Source organism: Saccopteryx leptura, chromosome 1 (assembly GCF_036850995.1).
Source record: "Saccopteryx leptura isolate mSacLep1 chromosome 1, mSacLep1_pri_phased_curated, whole genome shotgun sequence".
Taxonomy (NCBI): Eukaryota; Metazoa; Chordata; class Mammalia; order Chiroptera; family Emballonuridae; genus Saccopteryx; species Saccopteryx leptura.
In genome coordinates, this window is record NC_089503.1 from 185,366,971 (window position 1) to 185,394,931 (window position 27,961).

The 27,961-nt window shown below is 42.8% G+C and overlaps 1 protein-coding gene across 1 annotated transcript in view; it reads right to left on the reverse strand.

The window, feature by feature from the left end:
• Window positions 1-451: 451 nt before the first annotated feature.
• C1H1orf131 (chromosome 1 C1orf131 homolog) overlaps window positions 452-27,961 on the reverse strand; it is a 29,660-nt gene continuing 2,150 nt past the window's right edge. The window contains exons 2-7 of the mRNA XM_066383099.1: window positions 26,687-27,030; window positions 4,671-4,727; window positions 3,497-3,592; window positions 3,293-3,379; window positions 2,349-2,401; window positions 452-1,324 (exon numbers count right to left, since the gene is read on the reverse strand). Of these exons, the coding sequence (XP_066239196.1) occupies window positions 1,186-1,324; window positions 2,349-2,401; window positions 3,293-3,379; window positions 3,497-3,592; window positions 4,671-4,727; window positions 26,687-27,030 (776 nt within the window). The 3' untranslated portion in view covers window positions 452-1,185. The remainder of the gene's footprint in view (window positions 1,325-2,348; window positions 2,402-3,292; window positions 3,380-3,496; window positions 3,593-4,670; window positions 4,728-26,686; window positions 27,031-27,961) is intronic.

The window sequence follows — 27,961 nt, forward strand, 5'->3', positions numbered from 1 at the left end:
CCAGAATAGACTAGCCTGGGGTTCTGGTCCAGAATCTGGCCAAGTGCTCAGTTGTATGAGTCATAATAGCTTATGGCAGGCCAGGACGGAAGTGGAGCACCTTCGTCCCCTGGCCCTCTGTTGAAAAACAAAGGGAGCTCAGCCAACCCTCTCTAATGGCAAAGGTCATTTCTAGCTCCTGAGAATGTCCCTAGTGCTTTGTCATTTTGGGATCTTCTATATCTTTTTTAAAAAACTACTCTTAAACACTATCAAAACACACCCTAATGAATACTGCCTTTTGAAATAAACCTGGGGAGTAAAACCCTAATTCTAATTTTGCTTCCATTTAAAACATTTTCTGAGCTCACTTGACAGTGCCTTCTGAGTCAGCCTGTAACTCATGTAAAAAAGCCAGCCATTCATACCCCTCTGTCATGACCAAAACTTTATTATTTACTAGGTTTGGATCTGAATTTTTTGGCAACTAAAAAATAGTCAAAATGGTTTGCCAGCATTGAAGACTTTTTAAAAAAAATATGCCATAAACTTCGAGAAGTTCCAGACACTTTCAGCAAGGAGAATACCATCAAAAAACTTACTTTCAGCTGCCCAAGGGGATCACTTTGAAGGAGGAAACATTCTCTTACGTGTAGGTACTTAGATATGAGCCAAATTCAGGCGTTGTATTATTTAATCATCATAGTCATATATACCACAGAAGTTGTATTTTATTTATGTAACTTCTTATAAAGTAGATTTTATATACTCGAGACTGAAAATTGAAACTGCTTTCCCCACAAAATAACTGACAAATGATCTCATTCTTAGTTTTCATGATATAGCAGCATTAAATCATTTTTAGAAAATTAAATGGTAATTTAAAGCTAATTATAAGTGCATATAAATCAATCAATTTATGACAAATCTTATTACGGGCAAACGCACTGAATCAGAGAGTGGAACCCTGGTGAACCCAGCTGGCAGCTCACTCCTCAACAGGTTCACGTTAGTCACCCTGCGGTAGGCCCAGCGTGGTTGTCACCATCAAAAAGACATGAGCAACCAGACTTATAATTTCTAGTTTATTTTTTCCCTAAAAAAGCAGTCTGTGGAACAAGAAATAAATAAGAATAGTCTAGAAGTCCTGTACGGTCCCATCTCAGTACAAAGGCACGTCCCTATGCCTTCAGTTCATAAAGCACTTCATTCAGCCACTAGAGAAGAATTTATTTTCTTAATATCAACTTGGCTCAGAATCAATGTCCCATTTTTGAATTTTCCAATCTGCCCAATCCGTCCACTTGACAAAATACCAGGAGCTGATTTCTTCTTTTTGGACTTCCTACAGTTAAAGTGAGCGAAAGATACTAGAGTTAAGCTTATAAAGAAGGATCACAGCACCACCACCAATCAGCCGGCCTGCATGGTCTGCTCCTGCAAACCCCGCCCCCATGCACAGCCCTGCCCTATGGCAGTACCACGGTCTTCCTGTGGAAACTAAAATGTGCTGACTGCCTTCCTGCCCCAGGGCCTTTACACTGGTTTCTTCTCCATGAAATGCTCTGCTACCAGATCTTTCCAGACTGCCCCCTCTTCTTCATTCAGTTCTCACCTCACCTCCTTAGAATGCCATCTGTCTACCCCCAGTGATTTTCTTTCATAATGCTTTGTTTCAACCTCTTCACAGAGCTTGCCAAAACCTGACATCCCCCTTCTTATCTGATCATATGTTTTGGTGTGTTTCCCTCACTACAATGTAAGGTCCTTCAGAGTGAAGATGACCTCAGTGAGGTCACAGCTGTATTCCCAACACCTAAGATACCTATGTGCCTGGCACACAGCGGGTCCCAGCAGACAGACATATATATGGCCAGAACAAGGACCAGACAACATGTGCAAGCTCATTTTGAAATAGTAACTCAAGCTGGAGGAAAAGGCACTTGCACAAAAGCTAAGAAACACATATAAGGCAACGAAATCAATATTCTATTACTCAAATCACAGTGCTCTGTCTCATGTGGTATGTCAAATCACAGAACCACAGACCCAGACTGTTTTGTCGTGTCAGCAGGGAACAGAAGTCTTTCATTGGAAATGTCAATCTTAGCTTTTCCACTGGTCACTTGTAGTTTCTGGTCTTTGAAAATGGAAGATTGAGAAGGTTCTCAATTCAGTTCTGAGGTTGCTGTTTGATGCTGGGCAATTTACTAAATCCTATCTTCCCCTTGAAGGGCTTGACTAGCAAAATAAGACAACAAAGCATTCTAACAGGCTAGAAACACCATATAAACTCAAGGTATTATTTCAGAACTAGTTAATAGGTTTATCCATGTCATTCCTCCCTAGTATCAGATGATGTCACTCACCTGTCTTCCTGCCCTTTCCTCTTCTTTTTCTTGAAAATATCTGTGTCCTGGGCCTGCTTTCAGAATTTAAGATAATATATGTATCAGTAATGGATATGAAGGTTTGGAAAAAGGCAAGAGGTCTGTGATCAAAAACCACTGAGACACTATTTAATATTTTTTTGAGTTGCCTGACCAGTGGCGCAGTGGATCAAGTATCCACCTGGAACACTGAGGTCGCTGGTTTGAAACCTCAAGGTCACTGGCTCTGAGCATGGACTTGTCAGTGCATATTCGCTGGCTTGAGCAGGGGACTGTCTACATGACCCCAAAGCTCGCCGGCTTAAACCCAAAGATCACTGGCTTAAGCAAGGGGACACTGGTCTGGCATGGTCAAGGCACATACAAGAAGGAATCAATGCACAACTAAAGCAAAAGCAACTATGCGTTGATGCTTCTCACCCTGTCTTTCCTGTTTTTTTTTTCTCTCTCTGTCAAAAAAAAAGATTAATGCTTTTTTGAGTGGACATGTTCAGATAACAGACTCTAAGTTCCATCCTAAAACTCTTCCAAGAATGTGAAAGACCTTTCCAGAGGAGACCAGCAATAAAAATGTCCAATCTTCCACTTCAGGTGAGAGGGAGTGATACCCGTCCCTCCTGAGGTGTGCATAAGCCCTTGTGCACTGTATGATGTAAAACACACAAAAAAGGGATTGGGTACAGGAAAACAATCCAAGCAGCTGACATTATCTGAACAGGAGTTTGCTACTTCAAGCAAACTATTCATGTAAATATGCCAGATGACTTAGCTGAATTAATAAAATGCTGCTGACCTAAATAAGTGGAGAGATTTTGACCATTTATCCCAGATCTTTCCAAGTGGCTGGGCCAAGCATTCCACTGTGACAAACTGCCACCATCTTTCTGCTCCAGTGTTAATGAAGAAAGGGCCATTCCACCTACCATTCTCTTCTTTTCTTCCTTTGCCGCCTTTTTTTCTTTGATCTGCTCCTGCAAAACCTTATAATTCATATAATTCTTTTTGGGAGGCTGCAATGGAAGAAAAGGAACACATATCATCAATTTTTATTTTGCACAAATTTCCCAGCATCTCTTGCCTGGCTTGCTGTGTCCTGTCCAGTGACAGGAGGCTGAGCAGCCCCTCACCTGAGCACCCAGCATCACTGCGCGTTCCAGTTCCAGGACTCTTTCCTTTCCTTTTCCGTAACCTGTGATCCCAAACCGGTGCACCTCCAGCCGAGCCTGGGGACACAGAGCAGAATCAGACCCAAGTAAGTGCACTCCAAAAACTCCAAAGAGGAAAGGCACACCCAGCAGCAATGCACTTCAGATATGACGTGCTGTGCACCAAATGCTGTTTGTTCTCATGCCCTGAATGGCCACAGCCAGCAAGGATTCTGTGATGGTTTAAGGAGCAACATGCCATCTCCTAAAATGTCACATAATGTCACAAGCACCACTCCCATGTTTAACTTGGACACCTGAAGCAAGACAGTTTTGTACAGGTGAGTGACAGAACAGGAGTAAATGCAGAGCCTGCAGCACTTCGGGACTCTCTAGAACAGGCTGCAACCCAAGAAGCAATAATTTCACCTCACAAATTCCTCTCCAAACACACCTATTCACACTTAGAAACCATTTATCACAGATCAGTGTTTGTTTAATTACAAAGATATTATAGATGCCCTGGCCGGTTGGTTCAGTGGCAGAGCATCAACCTCGTGTGTAAATGTCCCGGGTTCAATTTCCAATCAGTGCACACAGGAGAAGTGACTATCTGCTTCTTGACCCCTCCCCCTCTTCATTCTCTCTCTGTCTCTTCTCCTCTGGTAGCCATGGCTCAACTGGAGCGAGTTGGCCCCAGGCACTGAGGATGGTTCCCTGGCTTCAGCCTCAGGCACTAAGAAGAGCTCAGCTGCCAAGCAACAGAGCAAGGCTGGGATGGACACAGCATCGCCCCCTAGTGGACTTGCTGGCTCTCTGCCTCCCCTTCCTCTCACTGAATAAAAAGATATTGTAGAAAGAGAAAAAGTCACCAACACCTACTAATAGCAGTTGAATTTCTTCCTCTTGCCTTTCTTATGCATTTTAAGACCTAGTTACAACCACAGAATACCAGTATATGCCTGCCTCCTTTTCCTACATACCACTCTATCACCAGGTTGTAGTCACAGAATCACTGTGTTTCAAATGACTGCATGACATTTAAGCAATTGAATGCAGTGATATGCTTAATCATTTTCCCAATTCCTGGACATATCAGCATATTTATCTTTTTTGGTAGTATCAAGATGAAAATATTAAGTTTCAAAACACTTACCTTTTCTAAGTTAAATTCTTGTATATCTGCATATTTTTCAAGGATACCAGTTTTGGTCTGAAAAGTAAAAAAAAAAAAAAAACTTACTGGAGCCTGAGAGATGACGTCAGCGTAATGGCGCGGTAGGAAGCGATACCGATAAATCTCCCCCAAAACTCAACAAGATCTTCAACCAGAAACAGAAAAACCTATCCTTGGAGCCTCCAGATGTTTCACAATACACCCGAAGGTATGGTCGAGGGAAAAATTGGCTAAATATATAATGAAACCCCGAAAGAAATAGGGAGTAAGAAATGCTCCGCTTTCCTCACTAACCTTAACAGGGCGGCTTTCACTGGAAACTGAGAATATAGAAACTGAGGTGGGAAAAGGGGGTGAATAGATCCAGGCCGTGGCACAAACGGCTAAACCAGGCTGTAGCATGGAGATCCAAGCCGAGGAAAAACTGTGCCTGTAGCAACCCAGTCAATACAAGCTAAGACTTGCGCCAAACCCAGACAAAGAAAGACAAGCGGGGCAGCCATTTTCCCCGATCTACTGGTCAGCACATGCAGATAGTGGGCGAGAGATTCCTCCGAGTGCCTCAGCAGTGGGCGCTCGTGTTACCCCACAGAGAGGCAGAGTCAGGGGCCTTTGTGTGGGCCGAAAGTGGAATCTCCAGGCCGCCCCAGCACCCTGAGGGAGCCACACATGGGGAGGGAGCGAGGGCTAATTCCAACACTGGAACTTTTCCGTGCGGGAGGGGTTTTACTCAGAGGGTAAGGCGGCTGGCCTGATATCCTGGTCGGCGCGCACGGAGAGAGGGCAAGAGATTCCTCCCAGCACCTCAGGAGTGGGAGCCCGTGTTATCCCACAGAGGGGCAGAGTCAAGGGCCTTTGTGTGGGCCAAAAGCGGAATCTCAAGCCGCCCCAGCGCCCTGAGGGAGCCGCACACGGGGAGGGAGTGAGAGCCAATTCCAACGCTGGAACTTTTCCGTGTGTGTGGGGGTTTCACTCAGAGTGTGAGACTTCCGGCCTGATATCCTGGTCTGTGCACAGATAGTGAGCGAGAGTTTCCTCCAAGCACCCCAGGAGTGGGTGCCCACCCGTGTTACCAGACAGAGTGGCAGAGCCAGAGGTCACTGAGTGGGCAGAAGCCCCGCCTGATTATGCTAGCAGCTCTGACTGACTGAGCCTTACCCAGAGCCCTGTGCTGAGTGGGAACAGAGTGGGGAGTGGCCAGCTCTTTGAGCCTCTAACTATCAGGCAGAGGCAGCAGCAACCCCATAGCTGGATTATCAGGCTACTAATTGAGGAAGGAAAGACTAGGAGAGAGGCTCCAGGAACATGGACTCTCTCACTGTCGGAGCCTATAAATGCTAATGAGCCTCGACTGCCAATGAGACTGAAGCACAATACATGACACTGCCATAGAGACTTATCAACTGCAAACCTCTACCTGAGCGTGCCAAAGGGGCAGAACCCGGGGTACAGAGTCACCGACCAGGAAGAGGGAGAGAAAAGAAAAAGCAAGAAGATAACCTCTCAAAATCAAGAATAATCCGCAGACTTTATAACCTATCCCATTTTATTATATTTGTTCGTTTGTTTCTCTTATCTTCATCCTTGATTTTTTTTTTTTTCCTCCTCCAATTTGGTCGTTTAACTCTCTACTGGTCTTACTCTCTCCTCTCCTTCAAATACACTACCCATAAGTGTTACATCTCCCATTATCTTTTCTTTCCTCTTCCTTTCTCTCTATGAGGGTTGCACTCCAAAACCCTTAACTCTCTCTCTCTCTCTCCTCTTTTTTCTTCTTTTAGTGGTTCCCTCTTTTTTTCTCTCTCTCTCTTTCTTTTCTCCCTCTATATTAGTTTCTTCCTTTCTCCTTTACGTCTCCTCTCATTCAAACCTCAATAACGAACAAATTATCTTATCTGGGACTCAAACTTATGTTTGTGGCATTTTGGGGGGTTTTTACTTCACCTTTTTAACTCACTAGCAGTGCTCCCATCCCTGGTTCTCCATTTTATCTAGTTCTTGTTCCACTAAATACAATAGTAATTTATTAACTTGTCCCCCCATTCTCCTGTTTCCCTCTTATTCCTCTCATCATAACTCTTAGTCAACCAACACCTATAAGTAAATCATTTTATTCTTGACACAAATTTTTTCCGTATTTGCTTTTTGTTTTTTGCCCCTTTATTACTTCTCCCAATTCAGGCCCTCCAGTACAGGCATTGTTTGTTCTCTTTAGTACAATATACAATAATTCACAGTTCACCACAAGATTTTCTCAAGAAAGAGGGGAGAGAAGAGGAGAGGAAAAAAGAAGGGGGGGAATAATTTCCTTTTTTAAAAATTTTTTATTTTATTTTATTTTTCTTTATTTAATTATTTTTTTAAAAAAAACTTTGATTTTTTATTTTTTTAACTTTTTATTCTTTATTAAACTTCATTAATACTATCAACAAAACCACCCTCAGATGCCATTAAGGAAGAGGAAATCGAATATCATGGATACAAAAGAAAGAGAGGTAACACAGATGAGGAAAAATCTATGGAGAAAAAATTTAATATATTGAAAAACTTGGAGTTAAATGACAGAGAATTTAAAATAGAAATCCTAAAAATACTCAGAGATATACAAGAAAACACAGAAAAGCAATTTAGGGAGCTCAGAAAACAACTCAATGAACACAAAGAATATATTTCCAAGGAAACTGAAACTATAAAAACAAATCAAACAAAGATGAAAAATTCAATACATGAGCTGAAAAACGAGGTAACAAGCTTAGCTAATAGAACAGGCCAGATAGAAGGTAGGATTAGTGAAATAGAAGACAAGCAATTTGAGGCACAACAGAGAAAAGAAGAAAGAGACTCAAAAATTTAAAAAAAATGAGATAGCCTGGCCCTGGCCGGTTGGCTCAGCGATAGAGCGTCGGCCTAGCGTACGGAGGACCCGGGTTCGATTCCCGGCCAGGGCACACAGGAGAAGCGCCCATTTGCTTCTCCACCCCTCCGCCGCGCTTTCCTCTCTGTCTCTCTCTGCCCCTCCCGCAGCCAAGGCTCCATTGGAGCAAAGATGGCCCAGGCACTGGGGATGGCTCTGTGGCCTCTTCCTCAGGCGCTAGAGCGGCTCTGGTCGCAACATGGCGACGCCCAGGATGGGCAGAGCATCGCCCCCTGGTGGGCAGAGCGTCGCCCCATGGTGGGCGTGCCGGGTGGATCCCGGTCGGGCGCATGTGGGAGTCTGTCTGACTGTCTCTCCCTGTTTCTAGCTTCAGAAAAAATACAAAAAAAAAAAAAAAAAATGAGATAGCCCTACAGGAATTATCTGACTCCATCAAAAAGAATAACATAAGAATAATAGGTATATCAGAGGGAGAAGAGAGAGAAAATGGAATAGAGAACATACTCAAACAAATAATACATGAGAACTTCCCAAGCCTGTGGAAAGAACTAAAGCCTCAAATTCAAGAAGCAAACAGAACTCCGAGTTTTCTTAACCCCAACACACCTACTCCAAGGCACATCATAATGAAATTGGCACAAGCCAACGGCAAAGAAAAAATTCTCAAGGCAGCCAGGGAAAAGAAGAATACAACATATAAAAGAAGGCCCATTAGATTATCATCCGATTTCTCAACAGAAACTCTACAAGCTAGAAGAGAGTGGACCCCAATAGTTAAAGTCCTGAAAGAGAGGAACTTTCAGCCATGAATACTATACCCATCAAAGCTATCCTACAAATACGAAGGAGAAATAAAAACATTCACAGATACAGAAAAGATGAGGGAATTTATCATCAGAAAACCCCCACTCCAGGAATTACTAAAGGGGGTTCTCCAATCAGATACAAAGAACAAAAAAAAACAAAGCCACAAGTAAAAGCTCCAAGAAGAACACAATAAAACCAAATTTAAACTGTGACAACAACAAAAAGAAAGGGGGAGGAGAGGATGGAGATTACCAGTAGCAAAGGACAATGGAGTGCAAAAGTACTCACAAAATAGTGCACTACAATGAAAAGGCTAGGAACCCTTTTCATTACTTAAAGGTAACCACCATTGAAAAAAACACCACAGAAGCACATGATTTAAGAAAGATAGCAACAGAGGAAAGATGTATGGAATACAACCAAATAAAAACAAAAGATAGAAAGATGAAAGAGAAGGATCAAACAAGACACAAAACTAAGAGAAAGCAATCTATAAAATGGCAATAGGGAACTCACAAGTGTCAATAATTACACTAAATGTAAACAGATTAAACTCACCAATAAAAAGGCACAGAGTAGCAGAATGGATTAAAAACGAAAATCCAGGCCTGACCTGTGGTGGTGCAGTGGATAAAGCGTTGACCTGGAAATGCTGAGGTCGCCGGATCGAAACCCTGGACATGCCTGGTCAAGGCACCTATGGGAGTTGATGCTTCCAGCTCCTCCCCCTTCTCTCTCTCTCTGTCTCTCCTCTCTATCCCTCTCTGTCTGTCTCTCTCTCCTCTCTAAAAATGAATAAATAAAATAAAATAAAATAAAAAATAAAAAAAAGAAAATCCAACTGTATGCTGCCTACAAGAAACTCATCTAAGTAACAAGGATAAAAACAAATTCAAAGTGAAGGGCTGGAAAACAATACTCCAAGCAAATACCATTCAAAGAAAAGCAGGCGTAGCAATACTTATATGTGATAATGCTGATTACAAGACAGCAAAAGTACTCAGAGGCAAAAATGGCCATTTCATAATGGCTAAAGGGACACTGAATCAAGAAGACATAACAATTCTTAATATATATACACCAAACCAAGGAGCACCAAAATATGTAAGACAGCTACTTACTGACCTTAAAACAAAAACTGACAAAAATACAATCATACTTGGAGACTTCAATACACCGCTGATGCCTCTAGATCAGTCATCCAAACAGAGAATCAACAAAGATATAGTGGCCTTAAACAAAACACTAGAACCCTGGCCGGTTGGCTCAGCGGTAGAGCATCGGCCTGGCGCACGGGGGACCCGGGTTCAATTCCCGGCCAGGGCACATAGGAGAAGCGCCCATTTGCTTCTCCACCCCCCTCCTTCCTGTCTGTCTCTCTCTTCCCCTCCCGCAGCCAAGGCTCCATTGGAGCAAAGATGGCCCGGGCGCTGGGGATGGCTCCTTGGCCTCTGCCCCAGTCACTAGAGTGGCTCTGGTCGCTGCAGAGTGACGCCCCGGAGGGGCAGAGCATCGCTCTCTGGTGGGCAGAGTGTCGCCCCTGGTGGGCGTGCCGGGTGGATCCCGGTCGGGTGCATGCGGGAGTCTGTCTGACTGTCTCTCCCCATTTCCAGCTTCAGAAAAATACAAAAAAAAAACAACAAAAAAAAACACTAGAGCACCTGGATATGATAGACATCTACAGGACATTTCATCCCAAAGTGACTGAGTACACATTTTTCTCCAGTGTACATGGATCCTTCTCAAGAATTGACCATATGTTGTGCCACAAAAACAACATCAGCAAATTCAGAAAAATCGAAGTTGTACCAAGCATATTTTCTGATCATAACGCCTTGAAACTAGAATTCAACTGTAAAAAAGAGAAAAAAAAACCACAAAACTGTGGAAACTAAACAACATACTTTTAAAAAATGAATGGGTCAAAGAAGAAATAAGTGCAGAGATCAAAAGATATATACAGACAAATGAAAATGACAATACGACATATCAAAATCTATGGGATGCAGCAAAAGCAGTGATAAGAGGGAAGTTCATATCACTTCAGGCATATATGAACAAACAAGAGAGAGCCCAAGTGAACCACTTAACTTCACACCTTAAGAAACTGGAAAAAGCCTGACCTGTGGTGGCGCAGTGGATAAAGCGTCGACCTGGAAATGCTGAGGTCGCCGGTTCGAAACCCTGGGCTTGCCTGGTCAAGGCACATATGGGAGTTGATGCTTCTAGCTCCTCCCCCCCTTCTCTCTCTCTCTCTCTCCTCTCTCTCTCTCTCTCCCTCTCCTCTCCTTATTAAAAATGAATAAATAAAAAATAAATAAATAAAAAGAAAATTGTAGCAGGAATTCTTTAAAAAAAAAAAAAGAAACTGGAAAAAGAAGAACAAAGACAACCCAAAACTAGCCAAAGAAAGGAGATAATAAAAATCAGAGCAGAAATAAATGAATTAGAGAACAGAAAAACTATAGAAAAAATTAATAGAACAAGGAGCTGGCTCTTTGAAAAGATCAACAAAATGGACAAACCCTTGGCAAGACTCACCAAGGAAAAAAGAGAAAGAACTCATATAAACAAAATCCAAAATGAAAGAGGAGAAATCACCACGGACACCGTAGATATACAAAGAATTATTGTAGAATACTATGAAAAACTTTATGCCACTAAATTCAACAACCTAGAAGAAATGGATAACTTCTTAGAACAATACAACCTTCCTAGACTGAGTCAAGAAGAAGCAGAAAGCCTAAACAGACCTATTAGTAGAGAAGAAATAGAAAAAAACATTAAAAACCTCCCCCAAAATAAAAGTCCAGGCCCAGACAGCTATACCAGCGAATTTTATCAAACATTCAAAGAAGACTTGGTTCCTCTTCTACTCAAAGTCTTCCAAAGAATTGAAGAAGAAGCAATACTACCAAACACATTTTATGAGGCCAACATAACCCTCATACCAAAACCAGGCAAGGATGGCACAAAAAAAGAAAACTACAGACCAATATCTCTAATGAATACAGATGCTAAAATACTAAACAAAATACTAGCAAATCGAATACAACAACATATTAAAAAAATAATACATCATGATCAAGTGGGATTCATCCCAGAATCTCAAGGATGGTTCAACATACGTAAAACGGTTAACGTAATACACTATATCAACAAAACAAAGAACAAAAACCACATGATCTTATCAATAGACGCAGAAAAGGCTTTCGATAAAATACAACACAATTTTATGTTTAAGACTCTCAACAAAATGGGTATAGAAGGAAAATATCTCAACATGATAAAGGCCATATATGATAAACCATCAGCTAACATCATATTAAATGGCACAGAACTGAAGGCTTTCCCCCTTAAATCAGTAACAAGACAGGGTTGTCCACTCTCTCCACTCTTATTTAATGTGGTACTAGAGGTTCTAGCCAGAGCAATCAGACAAGACAAAGAAATAAAAGGCATCCATATCGGAAAAGAAGAAGTAAAGGTATCACTTTTTGCAGATGATATGATCGTATACATCGAAAACCCCAAAGAATCCACAAAAAGACTACTAGAAACAATAAGCCAATACAGTAAGGTCGCAGGATACAAAATTAACATACAGAAGTCAATAGCCTTTCTATATGCCAACAATGAAACATATGAGAACGAACTCAAAAGAATAATCCCCTTCACGATTGCAACAAAAAAAATAAAATACCTAGGAATAAACATAACAAAGAATGTAAAGGACTTATATAATGAAAACTATAAACCATTGTTAAGGGAAATCGAAAAAGATATACGTAATGAGATGGAAGAATATTCCTTGTTCTTGGTTAGGAAGAATAAATATAATCAAGATGGCCATATTACCCAAAGCAATATACAAATTTAATGCAATTCCCATCAAAATTCTAATGACATTTTTTTTTTTTTTTTTCTGAAGCTGGAAACGGGGAGAGACAGTCAGACAGACTCCCCGCATGCGCCCGACCAGGATCCACCCACCAGGGGCGACGCTCTGCCCACCAGGGGGCGATGCTCTGCCCCTCCGGGTCGTCGCTCTGCAGCGACCCACAGGTTGAGAACCGCTGACTTGGTGGTAGATATGTTAATGATGTAGTACCAGATGATCTTAATAAGTTTTTTTGTGTTTTTGCTGTCTTCTTATTATAATTTTATTTTTTTTAATGGGGTGACATCAATAAATAAGGATACATATATTCAAAGATAACATGTCCAGGTTATCTTGTCGTTCAATTATGTTGCATACCCATACTCTAGCACCTGGGGAAGAGGCCAAGGAGCCATCCCCAGCACCCGGGCCATCTTTGCTCCAATGGAGCCTTGGCTGCGGGAGGGGAAGAGAGAGACAGAGAGAAAGGAGGGGGGGTGGGGGGTGGAGAAGCAAATGGGCGCTTCTCCTATGTGCCCTGGCCGGGAATCGAACCCGGGACCCCGCACGCCAGGCTGACGCTCCACCGCTGAGCCAACTGGCCAGGGCCTCCAATGACATTTTTTAAAGAAATGGAGCAAAAAAACATCAGATTTTTATGGAACTATAAAAAACCCCGAATAGCCAAAGCAATCCTAAAGAAAAAGAATGAAGCTGGGGGCATTACAATACCTGACTTCAAACTATATTATAGGGCCACGACAATCAAAACAGCATGGTATTGGCAGAAAAATAGACACTCAGACCAATGGAACAGAATAGAAAGTCCAGAATAAAACCACATATATATAGTCAAATAATTTTTGATAAAGGGACCAACAACACACAATGGAGAAAAGATAGCCTCTTCAATAAATGGTGCTGGGAAAACTGGAAAGCCACATGCAAAAGAATGAAACTGGACTACAGTTTGTCCCTCTGTACTAAAATTAACTCAAAATGGATCAAAGATCTAAACATAAGACCTGAAACAATTAAGTACATAGAAGAAGACACAGGTACTAAACTCATGGACCTGGGTTTTAAAGAGCATTTTATGAACTTGACTCCACAGGCAAGAGAAGTGAAGGCAAAAATTAATGAATGGGACTACATCAGACTAAGAAGTTTTTGCTCAGCAAGAGAAACTGATAACAAAATAAACAGACAGCCAACTAAATGGGAAATGATATTTTCAAACAACAGCTCAGATAAGGGCCTAATATCCAAAATATACAAAGAACTCATAAAACTCAACAACAAACAAACAAACAATCCAATAAAAAAATGGGAAGAGGACATGAACAGACACTTCTCCCAGGAAAAAATACAAATGGCTAACAGATATATGAAAAGATGCTCATCTTCTTTAGTTATTAGAGAAATGCAAATCAAAACTGCAATGAGATACCACCTCACACCTGTTAGCTTAGCTATTATCAACAAGACAGGTAATAGCAAATGTTGGAGAGGCTGTGGAGAAAAAGGAACCCTCATACACTGTTGGAGGGAATGTAAAGTAGTACAACCATTATGGAAGAAAGTATGGTGGTTCCTCAAAAACTGAAAATAGAACTATCTTATGACCCAGCAATCCCTCTACTGGGTATGTACCCCAAAAACTCAGAAACATAGATACGCAAAGACACATGCAGCCCCATGTTCATTGCAGCATTGTTCACAGTGGCCAGGACATGGAAACAACCAAAAAGCCCATCAATAGATGACTGGATAAAGAAGATGTGGCACATATACACTATGGAATACTACTCAGCCATAAGAAATGATGACATCGGATCATTTGCAGCAAAATGGTGGGATCTTGATAACATTATACGAAGTGAAGTAAGTAAATCAGAAAAAACCAGGAACTGCATTATTTCATACGTAGGTGGGACATAAAAGTGAGACTAAGAGACATTGATAAGTGTGGTGGTTACGGGGGGAGGGGGGAGAGGGCGAGGGAAAGGGGGAGGAGGAGGGGCACAAAGAAAACTAGATAGAAGGTGACAAAGGACAATGTGACTTTGGGTGATGGGTATGCAACATAATTGAACGACAAGATAACCTGGACATGTTATCTTTGAATATATGTATCCTGATTTATTGATGTTACCCCATTAAAAAAAATAAAATTATAATAAGAAGACAGCAAAAAAAAAAAAACACAAAAAAAAACTTATTAAGATCATCTGGTACTACATCATTAACGTATCCACCACCAAGTCAGCGGTTCTCAACCTGTGGGTCGCGACCCCGGCGGGGGTCGAACGACCAAAACACAGGGGTCGCCTAAAGCCATCGGAACTAAGTGAACCTGTTTTAAATGCCTTGACACTGGCCCAGTTGCCTCAATACCAAACAATAATACAAGGATGTTGCACAAAATCCAACTAATTAACACCTAATGGAAGAGAAGTGAAGAAAAAACTATTAGGGTCTCAAAGCTTAAGAAAAGACTGATGTGAAACTAAGAAAAGATGGTGAGAGGCTCCGGAAAGGCTAACCGGGGGCAGGGATGTTAGAGGGTACCCGGTTTTATTTCAACAGCTCTCTTTTCTTCTCTCTTGTCCATTCTAAGGGCTAACAAAAAGTCAACCTTGAGTTAAATGTTTCTTTGAGAAACAACAGCTTTCTAGAAATGGTGGAGATATTATAATTCCCAATAGAAAATAATGATACTAAAAGTGCATTCAAAACATGTGACTCTCCACATCAGTATATGCTCTGGCTGTAAGTCAAGTCAACCCAGACCTGACCAGAAAACTGTACTGTCAAACTGTCTGGCCAAGGACAGAGGTCCTGGCTCAGTCCCAGGCCCCAGTCTGGACTGCCAGGAAGCAGGCGGTAGAGGCTAGGCATTTTCTAGAAAAGGCAATCCTGCAGTCCTGCTCAGTAGGGGGCTGTGCTGGCACAGGAGCCCTGCCTCCCACCACACTGAGAGGTGCCCACACACTGCAGTTCAGGTGTCTCCTGGTTCCTCCTTCCCCAAACAGCAGCTGCATCCAGCTTATCCTGTCTGTCCTCCATACTGTGTGGTGGGTGTGTGAATCAGTCCCTGAATGCTTCCACAGATGGTAGCTTCTAGCTCCACAATGACCCCTGTACTAACCTCCTGGGCAGAGGTCGGGAACCTTTTTGGCTGAGAGAGCCATGAACGCCACGTATTTTAAAATGTAATTACGTGAGAGTCATTCAACGACCCATGTATGTTACGCATTATCCAATAAAAATTTGGTGTTGTCCCAGAGGACAGCTGTGATTGGCTCCAGCCACCCGCAGCCATGAACATGAGCGGTAGGAAATGAATGGATTGTAATACATGAGAATGTTTTATATTTTTGACATTATTTTTTTAATTAAAGATTTGTCTGTGAGCCAGATGCAGCCATCAAAATAACCACATCTGGCTCACAAGCCATAGGTTCCCAACTCCTGCTCCTGGGGTTATTACAATGATATAGGATAAATTATTTTATTACCTTATGTGGTCCACCAAAAAAATGTACTACTCCTTGACCCCCAAGAGGTATCCGTGTCAATGTTACCTTACTTAGAAAAAGGGTCTTGGCCTTGGCCGGTTGGTTCAGTGATAGAGCGTCAGCCTGGCGTGCAGGAGTCCTGGGTTCAATTCCCGGCCAGGGCACACAGGAGAAGTGCTCATCAGCTTCTCCACCCCTCCCCCTCTCCTTCCTCTCTGTCTCTCTCTTCCCCTCCCGCAGCCAAGGCTCCACTGGAGCAAAGTTGGCCCAGGCGCTGAGGATGGCTCTGTGGCCTCTGCCTCAGGCGCTAGAACGGCTCTGGTTGCAACAGAGCAATGTCCCAGATGGGCAGAGCATCGCCTCCTGGTGGGCATGCCGGGTGGATTCCGGTCGGGCGCATTGGGAGTCTGTCTGACTGACTCCCCGTTTCCAACCTCAGAAAAAATTTTTTAAAAATTAAAAAAATTAAAGAAAAAAGAAAAAAGGTCTTTGCAGATAAGATTAAGTTAAGGGTCTTAAAATGAGATAATCCTGAAACATAGAGGTAGGCCCTAAATGCCATCATAAGTGTCCCTATAAGAGAGAGGCGGAGGGACATAAGACACATAGTAGAGAAGGACTAGAGATTGGAATGACGTGGCTTTAAGCTAAAGAATGCTGGCTGCCACCAGAACCTGGATCAGCACTGGTTAGGCCTTTTATTCCATTAGTTACACCATCCAACTCTTGTCCAATTAGAGAATAGTTTGGTAATTTAAAATACCTCATTTTAAAATGCAAGTAGTACTAGGAATACTAAGAAATGTATTCATGTCTGTTCAAATGAAACAAACGGAGATCAGACTTGAAGACTCCCTGAGCAGACAAAACCAGTGTAGTCATACAAGTAAAGCTTAACTTAGCTGATTTTGCAAGACAAGCAAAGTTGACTTGACTTGGGTCACTCTTGCTTTTGCCCCTGAAAATCCAAAGTGAAACTTAAATTTGTTCCCCTGAATTAATATGAGATCACCACTAACCAATCCCCTTAAAGAAAATTCTAACACTGTAGCCTGACCAGGAGATGGCGCAGTGGATAAAACATCGGACAGGGACAGGAGGACCCAGGTTCAAAGCCCTGAGGTCGCCCACTTGAGCATGGGCTCATCCAGTTTGAGCATGGGGTCGCTGGCTTGAGTGTGGGATCACAGACATGACCCCATGGTTGCTGGCTTGAGCCCAAAGGTCGCTGGCTTGAAGCCCAACGTTGCTGACTTGAGCAAGGAGTCACTTGGTCTGCTGTAGCCCCCTGGTCAAGGCACATATGAGAAAGAAATCAATGAACAACTAAGGAGCTCCAATGAAGAATTGATGCTTCTCATCTCTCTCCCTTCCTGTCTGTCTGTCCCTATCTGTCCCCCGCTCTGTCTCTGTCATACACACACACACACACACACACACACACACACACGAAGAAATTTCTAACACTGTAACCAATCACTGTGAAGAGCAGTCACTGCCTCCACACTAGAGGCTGCTTTAGAACAGCATGCCTCTGAGTCTCACTCTGCTTCAGCCTGAGTGCTCCCAGACTGCAGTCTTTTTGGTGCATGCCCAGTACACTTTTACTACTTCTTCAGTGGTTCATGGGTTTCACTTCTGTTCTGATAAACTTTTGACATATCTTATTGAGTATAAATTACTTCAACTAGATTACTTTCTTCCCAACATGTATCTGGCACTGGAGTGGAACAAAGTTAAAGGGGAGTGCTAGAGAAGGGAGGGCATCAGGGAAGAGCCCTGGGCAGTGATCTAGGTAATGCAGAGATTTTGAGGGCAGTGAGAACCTGGGGCAATAACTTGGGAAAAGGCCTTTACATCCGTGAAGGTTCTGGGATCAGTGCACTTGTACTACTCAAAGGACAGACACCCAGCTTAACCCATAGTCTGTCTCTCTAGTATAGTAATTAGGTACCCAGCTTTTAAACCAGGAAGCTTTGGGCCTGAACCTGAGCTCTGCACTGACTTGACATCTACAATTCTTTATCCGGAATACCCAGAAATTCAGAACTTTTTACATTTCCAAAAGTTAATACTGTAAATATTCTGAATATTTTCAACCACTGGTCCACAGACTGGTGCTGGTCCATAAAGGAGTTAACCACCCTGATGTTGTATGCAGATTACAGAGTCTAAAATTATTGGATCTATAACAGCGTTCTCAACCTGTGGGTCGCGACCCCGACGGGGGTCGAACAACCAAAACACAGGGGTCGCCTAAAGCCATAGGAAACACATCTTTTATTTAAAAATGTATTGTATAATAAATATGTATTTTCCGATGGCTTTAGGCGACCCCTGTGTTTTGGTCGTTTGACCCCTGCCGGGGTCGCGACCCACAGGTTGAGAACCGCTGGTCTATAACCTTCATACAGCATCAAGGTGGTTAATTTTCACAGGCTGGCACGAAACTTCTGGCGGACTGGCACCAGTCCATGGACCAGAAGTTGAAAACCACTGTTATATAACACTTCCAGTGAGGTCCCAGACAACAATCCATAATTAAGCACATTCATAGTTCTGAGCATCTACGAATATTTATGCCAAAACAAACAAAAAAATCCTTATCATCAGGTTTTGTTGTCAAATAAGTATATACCAAACTTAAAAAAAAAACTAACTTGTGATTTGCAAAGCGCTGAGGTTTTGGAACTATTGGAGACTGTGGGCTTACTGTTTAAATGCAGACAAATAATTTAAAATGAAGACAGGTCCCATGAATTGCAAGGCTTGCGTGAGATAATGAATTAGTTAATGACTATAATCATCACTTTCAGTACATAGTAAGCACCCAGTAAATATAATACTAGCTATTATTAGCAATCCATTATCTGCTCAGAAGCAGTCTACGTGGACCCCAGTCCAGGCCACGGGCACCAGGAGCCCCTCTGATCTCAGTGTACTGTTCTATTATTTCTATTATGCCTTTCTTATCCCTTTTCTATGTAGGCCACAACAGGGGCTAAGGTTCAAACCCTGGCCACGTAGCTCAGAGTTAGAGTGTCATCCCAATATGCCAAGGTCAGGGGTTTGATCCCCAAGGGTCAGGGTACATACATAAGAATCAACCAATGAGTGCATAAATAAATGAAAAAACAAACCTCTATTCTCCCCTCTCTCCCATCTTCTCTCTCTCTAAAATCAATCAATAAAATAAAATACAAGAAAAAAAAGAGGCTAAGGTTCGAATGGGGCAGAATGACCTGTGTCAAGATGAACCAATGTTATGGCACGGCCCTGGAGCCAAACAACACTCGGATCATTTTAAACTACTTTAGACCGTTTGTGACACTTCCTGAGAAGCACAGGAATTTCTTCCCTCGTTGGCAGCACTGCAATACACAATAAAGAGTGGGTTCACCACTCACTTCTCAAATCCCAAGCCCAGGCCCAGGCCCAGGCCACTCTACTGGGCCTGGACCACTGTGCTGTCCTGACTCAGTCCCTTCATGCCTCTTGTAATGCTGACCTGTAATCTACTTACTATGCAGGGACCAGAGTGACCTTTTTAATATATATGTCACATCATGCCCTTGCTTAAAACCTTTTGGTGGCATCTCATGTACTTTAAACTGAAATCTGAAGGCCTTGCTATCACCTGTGAGACCTGGCAAGGGTGGCCAGCTTGCCTCTCCAACAGTTCTCATCACTCTCCCCTCTGTCCTACTCCCTCTGTCATCCAGCCTCCAGACCTGTCAGGCCTTCCCACACCTCAGGGCACTTGCAACAGGCCTTCCATTGCCTGAATTACCCACCGGCTAATCACAAGCACCCTTTAACAGAGCAGGTAGCCTCATGCCACCTCCTCAGAGACTTCCCACCAGCTCCCCCTACAGGAGGGTCTGCCTGTTACTCTCAGGACCTGTCTCCTACCTGTCTCCTGCAGAGTGTTTCTGATTATGGTTCATTATATTATTCATTGCCTGGGGTTTGCCTGATCCCACTTGTAAACAATATACTCCATGAGGGCAGAGAACTGTATCAATTCATTGATCTCTGGTTCTGGCAAATAGTAAGCACCCAGTTATTTGTGGAATTAATGAATGAATAGATAAGTGTTTGCTTACCTACTATTTCCTACCAAACTACTTCTATAGTAAATATCAATACTTGATAAATGGGACATGATTAAAAAACTCATTTGTCAGTTAAGACAGAAAGGGTAAAATGTTAGACAAATAGTGGCCAAGTTCCCAAATAAACCTCATTTGAAGGGGATCTGGTCACCAATTCTGATGTTCGGGGGGAGGTTTCTCCACACGTCCCATAAGCAATGCTCCCACACTAGTTGGGTGTTCTACAAGTCAATTGTGACACTATCTATCCAGACATAGTGTCAGGGCTCAGTCCTACAAGACTTGCCAATCACAAGTCCAGGTTGCTATGTGTACTTTTGACCAACTGGCTACAATTCAGAGAGCCCCCCAACCCCCTTTCTGGGTTCAATTAATTTGCTAATGCAACTCACAGAACTCAGGAAACCTGTTTACTAAAAGGTCACTGGTTTATTATAAAAGGATAAAACTCAGAACAGCTAGGTGGAAGAGAAGCCCAGGACAGACATAGGGCGTGAAGCCGCCATGCCTTCCTACGTCGCATGGCCTCCCAGCCCCCTACATGCTCTCCGAACACCGTCCTTGCGAGCTTTTATGGAGGCTTCACTGCAGGGGCATGACTGATTAAAGTATGGGCCAGTGCTGAATAAACCCAGTCTCCAGCCCATTCCCCTCCCTGAAGGTAAATAAAACAGGACTGAAAATTCCAACCTTCCAATCACAAGGCTAGTTCTCCAGGCAATCAGCCTCCATCCTTAGCTGCTTTCCAAAAGACACCTCATTAACATGAAAGATTCCTTCATCACTCTCATTACTTAGGAAGTCCAAGGGTTTTGGAAGTTCTGGGCCAGAATGGGGACAAACCCAAATATATGTTTATTATAAATCACATCACCCCATAATAAAAACCTGTTTCAATACACAATGCATTTTAACAACAGTATTTCTAGCACAAACCTAAGTTCTGGGAAAAGATCATTTCCCAGGTCTAGGCAGGGCCAGCTGGAATGCTGCCCAACTGGTCAATATCTCTTCCATCCTCAAATATTCTCCAAAGATGACCAGCCGAGTCCATGATAGATCAATGGAGACTTTCATTATTTTATCATATATTTTTGCTGACTTCATGTCTGTTTGGACTGTCCTACAATACCCTGGAAGCTTTTGTGAGCCAGGGCACAACTGTATTTTACCTTGTAATACAAACTCTTAGCATAGCATTACATATCCTAATTAGCCCTGGATACAACATAATATGCCTAGGATATAACATAACAACTAACATTATATTTATTTTTATTTATTTACATGCTGCACTGTCAACATCCTAGAGCCTTTTTATGTGCATATGTTTTTTACTGCATCCATGTTATGTCTCCTTAGTCAGACATATATCTTTTCAAAGTTTAAATTGTAAAATGGAGGAAAAGGCAGAGCACCAAGGAAAACTGAAAAATTCCATTCATATCAGGAAGTCCAAAATGTAGAATGAGCTGAGGGTCCAAGAACAGCCAACTACACTGAAAAAGGGCCGGCCCATCTGGAGTAGAAAAAAAAGACATTTCAACAGCCTCCTGTAGACGTTACATTTTTAAGAGACAGGGAAATACAGATCACTTGATGCCAACTTTTTGTCACTTCTATTAAAAACAAAACTTTCCATTCCAGAAAAAGAAATACGACCCAGTCATTTCACTTCTGGGAATTTATCTGAAGAAACCCAAAACACTAATTTGAATAAATATATGCATCCCTATGTTCACTGCAGCATTAGTTACAATAGGCAAGATCTGGAAGTAGCCCAAGTGCCCATTAGTTGATGAGTAGATGAAAAAGCTATAGTACATTTATACAATGAAATACTATGCAGCCATAAAAAAAGAAGGAAATCTTATCCTTTTCAACAGCATCTCTGGACCTGGGACAGCATTATGGTAAGTGAAACAAGCCAGTCAGAAAAAGACAAGTACCATATGATTTCATTCCTTCGTGGAATCTAATGAATAAAATGAACTAACAAGCAAAATAGAGACAAACTCATAGATAGAGAGCAGGCTGACATCTTTTGGGGGAGGGAGTTGTGGGAGTGGATTGAGCAAAAAAGGAAAGAAAAGGAAAAACTCATGGACATGGACATCAGTATGGTGACTAATAGGAAGAGAGGGCAAGGGTGGGAGAAGGTATGGGGAAATAAAGGTGATGGATGGAGACTTGCCTTGGAGTAGTGAACACACAATGCACTGTACAGATGATATGTTGTAGAATTGTGCACCTGAAATCTGTTAATTATAAACAACCCAATAAATTCAATGAAAAGGAAGAAAAGAAATAAGTGAGTGTAAGAGGAAAGTGAAGACCTAGACTTTGAGGAAACAAGTTTTGTTAAATTCTCCAAATGCAGAATTACAGTGGTACCTTGAGATATGAACAGACCAACATACAAATTTTTTAAGATATGAGCTGCGACTCGGTCCATATTTTTGTTCGAGATCCGAGTGAAATTCTGAGATACAAATTGTGATTCAGGAAGCTGCCGCTAGCTGGCGCGTTGCCGCACAGGTCCAGTATCGGCAGTCTGATACACAAGTCGACTGACTTATGAGCTCGGTTACAGAACAAATTAAATTCGTATCTCAGGTACCACTGTATATGGCAAAGCAGCAGCACACAGAGAAAATTCTAACATTTGTATGGGACGCTGTGCTAATGCTAACCTTGGAAACTCCCTGGTTGGCCAGCTTGGGGGCTCTGGCTGGCCTAAGAGCCAAGGAAATCCATATCTCGGCCTGCCTGTAACAGTGCCAGTGCCTCAGTATCTGGAGTGTAAGAGGTGGAAAGCTGACCTGGAACCCTCAAATAAAGGTAGATACGACTACAGAATGCACTGATAATTGCTGAGAAGGAGAGGCCACTGAGCTTGACACAAAGTGCTGCCTGAAATGCAGAAAAGATGACACGTGGTTTTTTAAACCATACAAAAGACGTGGTAAACAGTGGGCACCTGCATGTGTTCATATGTTCATAAAGACCAGACCAGAGCCTAAATTCTCTTGGCAGTCAGCTAAGTTGTGGTCTCCAAAAAGATATGTCCATGTTCTAATCCCTATGTTGTAAAGTACCCGTAACTCAAGTCCACGGGTTCACGTAGACACACCAAGTCCAGATGAATTTTGAAGGATTTTATTAAAGGAGGAGATTTATTAAATATGCTGGCCGCATATGACTGACATGTGGCAATTGCAAACCCAAATCGTGTGCAAGCCTAAAACATTTCAGGGGCTAGTTATATACCCTTGATCACAAATGGGTGAGAGAGAGCATGACATTATGGCACAAGCTTACAACATTTGTTCAGGGGATACACAGAAACATTAAGATGTTCAAGGTAACACAATCAAAGATGTTTACAAATATTTTAGGGTTCATCTTCCCTCCTTTGCCTAGAGGTATGTTGCTCTCAATATTCCAGGACGGGGGAGGAACTACAATCAATGTAGGGTGGTATATAAATGCTGTCTCCCACTGAAAGAGAAGTTTCTCAGTTAACCTTTATTTTAGATTTAAAACTAAATGACCCATTGTTCTTGCAAGCCAGAAACTTCCACATTCTTCTCCCTCCCCTCCCCAAAGGAAGGACAAGACAGGAAAGCCTGACCTTTCCTCCTAGAATATCAATATTATTTTTCAGCTTTTTTGGTACCTTACTATACCTAGAACCTGTAAATGTGACCTTATTTGGAAAAAGGGTCTTTGTAATATAATTAAGGATCTCATGATGAGATCCTTCCTTGGCCCTGGCCAGTTGGCTCAGTGGTAGAGGGTTGGCCCAGCATGTGGAAGTCCTAGCTTCAATTCCCGGTCAGAGCATACAGGAAAGGTGACCATCTGCTTCTCAATCCCTCCCCCACTCCCTTCTCTCCCTCTCTCTTCCCTTCCCACAGCTATGGCTTGGTTGGAGCAAGTTGGCCTCAGGTGCTGAGGATGGCTTCATGGCCTCGCTTCAAGAACTAAAATAGCTCAGTTGCCGACCAATGGAACAATGGCCCCAGATAGGCAGAACATAACCTGGCAGGGGGCTTTCCGGGTGGATCCAGTTGGGGCATATGTGAGAATCAGTCTCTCTGTCTCCCTGCTTCTTACTTAAGAGGGAAAAAAAAAGCCTGACCTGTGGTGGCACAGTGGGATAAAGCATAGATTTGGAACACTGAGGTCGCCGGTTCAAAACCCCAGGCTTACCTGGTCAAGGCACATATGGGAGTTGATGCTTCCTGTTCCTCCCCCTTCTCTCTCTCTCTCCTTTCCCTCTCTCTCCTCTCTGAAAATTGAATAAAATCTTTAAAAAAAGCAAAAAAAAAGAAAAAGAGAAAAAAAAGATCCTTCCTCAATTTAAGATGGGCTCTAAATCCAATGATATAAGTGTCCTAAAAGGAAGGCAGAGGGAGATTTGAGACTCAGATACACAAGGAAGAAGGCAGGAATAAGTGATTGATTGCTCACCTAATATTTCCTATCAAACTACTTCTATAGTAAATACTGTACTTGATTTAATGGGACATGATTAGAAAACTCATTTGTCAGTTAAGACAATTAGAAAGTGTAAAAGGGGCCCTGGCCGGTTGGCTCAGTGGTAGAGCGTTGGCCTGGCGTGCGGAAGTCCTGGGTTCGATTCCCGGCCAGGGCACACAGGAGAAGCGCCCATTTGCTTCTCCACCCCTCCCCCTCTCCTTCCTCTCTGTCTCTCTCTTCCCCTCCCACAGCCGAGGCTCCATTGGAGCAAAAGATGGCCTGGGCGCTGGGGATGGCTCCTTGGCATCTGCCCCAGGCACTAGAATGGCTCTGGTTGCAGCAGAGCGACGCCCCAGATGGGCAGAGCATCGCCCCTTGGTGGGCATGCTGGGTGGATCCCAGTCGGGTGCATGCGGGAGTCTGTCTGACTGCCTCCCCGTTTCCAGCTTCAGAAAAATACAAAAAAAAAAAAAAAGAAAGGGTAAAAGGTGTGAAGACAGAAGCAGAGTTTATTTATTCATTTTTAGAGAGGAGAGAGAGGGAGAGAGAGAAGGGGGGAGGAGCTGGAAGCATCAACTCCCATATGTGCCTTGACCAGGCAAGCCCAGGGTTTTGAACCGGCGACCTCAGCATTTCCAGGTCGACGCTTTATCCACTGCGCCACCACAAGTCAGCGAAGCAGAGTTTAGAGTTACACAGCCACAAGCTGAAAATGCCAGGAGCCACCAGAAGCTGGAAGAAGCAAAGAATTCTCCCTTTTAGAGGGGATTACAGCCCAGGCACACCTTATTCTGAACTTCTGGCTTCCAGCACTAACTATCTGGGGAGAGAAGATCTATACAGTAACTATAGGAAACTAATATATAGAATCCTCTTCTATGACAGACAAAAGTGTACAGGACATGGGAAATGCTATAGAAATGAAGTTTCTGGATTTTAGCAATGAATTTGGCAAAACCATTATTATATCCCTGTGAAAAAGGCTGGATGAGCAACCATCTCTCTCTCATGGACTGAATTTTGAGCTTACAAATTGAGTCTGAGAGAAACTGCTGCTCAGTAATATCAAACTGCTTTTCATCAGAATGTAAGTTCCTTGAGAGCAAGGAGTTTTGTCTATTCTGTCCAATGCTATGTCCGAGTGACTGGAACTGAGGCCAAAATGAATTTTTGAATGAGTTTTCTCCGAGCACTATCCAGCAGAAGGCTTGTGAGCAAGAAAGAATCAACTCAGCAGGCTTAGGTACCAAAACCTGCACACTCCCAAGAAAGTCCTATTTTAATGACTGGACTTTGGCTGGATCCTGGGGAGGAGGCAATCAGACTATTCTGTCTGATAAGGTTGTTTCTTCATAACAACCTGTGGCTTGACCTAAATTTGTACCAAATTAGTTAATGTAGTCATCCCTATTTATCCGCAGGAAATACATTCCAAGTCCCCTAGCAGATGCCTGAAACTAGATAGTAAGGAACCCTATGTAAACTATGCTTTGTCCTATACAAACATGCCTATGATAAAGTTTCATTTATAAATTAGGCACAGCAGGAGACTAACAACAGGACAGTTATAACAATATACTGTAATAAATGTTATGTTGAATGCATCTCTCTGATAACCAAGATGGCTACTAAGTAACAGAGGGGTGATTCATGTCCCAGGCAGGACAGTGAGGGACAGGGTGAGATTTCATCCCACTCCTCAGAATGGTATGTGATTTAAAAATTATGCATCGTTTATTTCTGAAATTTTCCATTTAATATTTCTGAATCAGTTGATCTTGAGAAATTGAAATCACAGAAAGCAAAACCACAAATAAGGGAGGACTATGGTACTAACAATGTGATTTATGGTGAATACTTGCTTTTTCTCTGGAGTCTAGAATATAACTTGGGTCAGTTACATGACTGACCCTCAATAAAAACCTGGACACCCAGGTAGGGTGAGCTCCCTACTTGATACCACTTCCCATGTGCTTTCACACATAACTGCTGGGGAAAGTATGCACGTCCCATGCAGCTCCCTAGGGAGGGGACCCCTGGACATGCACCCGGTTTCCTCCAGACTTTGCCCCAGGCACCTCTTCCTTTTGCCTATTCTACTCTGTATCCTTTTGCTATAATAAATCATAACTGTGATACTGTGATAGTGCCTATGTGCCGAGTGTTGAGTCCTGAGTCCTGTGAGAGCTTTTAGCAAATCATGGAGCCTGAGGGTGGTCCTGGGGACCCCTGACATAGTCTATAAAAATATCCGCCTAACACTACAATATCAGGGTTTTTGTCCACTACATATAAGATAAGCAACACATTACCTTTGTGTTTTCGTCTTGATCTGGCTTTTTCCTTTTCTTATTTCTGCTGTGGAATTCCACCACTTCTACTCGCTCCATCTTCTTCAGGGGAGAGGGAGCCACAGCAGCACAAGAAACTTGTGGTCCTGCAGGAAAATCATCAGTGGGGGTCACAGCGGGGGTACACTGCAGCTCTTCTCTGAGCTCGGAGAAGAAACTCGAAGCACTCTTTTTCTGGCCTCTTACAAGAGGACCAGGAGGGGGAGCTGGCTCTGCCCCCAATGCCACTGGAGTCCCCACAGCTCTCTTCTTGGTTTCCCTTTTCTTTTTGATCCATTTCTGTTCTACTTCATCTTCTGTCTCTCCTGTTTGCTCAAACACAAGAAAAAAAATAAAAATATGTGGTTTTAGCTACCACCTATGGCATATCAAATCAAACTAATGCATGTATACAGGTGCCACAGCTAGAAACACCCAGCTAGACACAAAGAAAAAATGGTTTGTTTTTCTTCAAAGAGGGTTATATTTGCACAATTTATGGAATCCAAAATGCAGAGTGTCTTTTCCTAAATAACTATATTTATGTCTTTGACTTTTATTAGCATAGTTATTTTAGTCCTCAACCTGGTCTTTATTAAAGTGTCATCAACCCTGGCCAGTTGGCTCAGCGATAGAGCGTTGGCCTGGCGTGTGGAAGTCCCGGGTTCAATTCCCGGTTAGGGCACACAGAAGCGCCCATCTGCTTCTCCACCCTTCCCTCTCTCCTTCCTCTGTCTCTCTCTTCCCTTCCTGCAGCCAAGGCTCCATTGGAGCAAAGTTGACCCAGGCGCTGAGGACGGCTCCATGGCCTCCGCCTCAGGCACTAGAATGGCTCCAGCCACAAAGGAGCAACACCCCAGAAGGGCAGATCATCATCCCCCATTGGGCATACTGGGTGGATCCTGGCTGGGCACATATGAGAGTCTGTCTGATGGCCTCCCCACTTCTAATTTCAGGGAGGGGGGGTGAGTGTCATCAGGCAATAGTCCCTGTCTGGTAATCCTAGTTGGCTCATGCTTTGTACTAAAAATGGCATCCAGTGTTTCTTTTTTAAGTTACAGGTAAGTATTATAGTTTTTCTATCTTCTTTCAGTTATGAATTAAAATGAACCTAAGACAATTGGCTAATTTGAATTCCTTTATTTTATTTTATTTATTTTTTATTTTAAGTGAGAGAAGGAGAGATAGAAAGACTTCCACATTCACCCCAACTGGAATCCACCTGGCAACCCCCATCTGGGGCCGATGCTCTCCCCA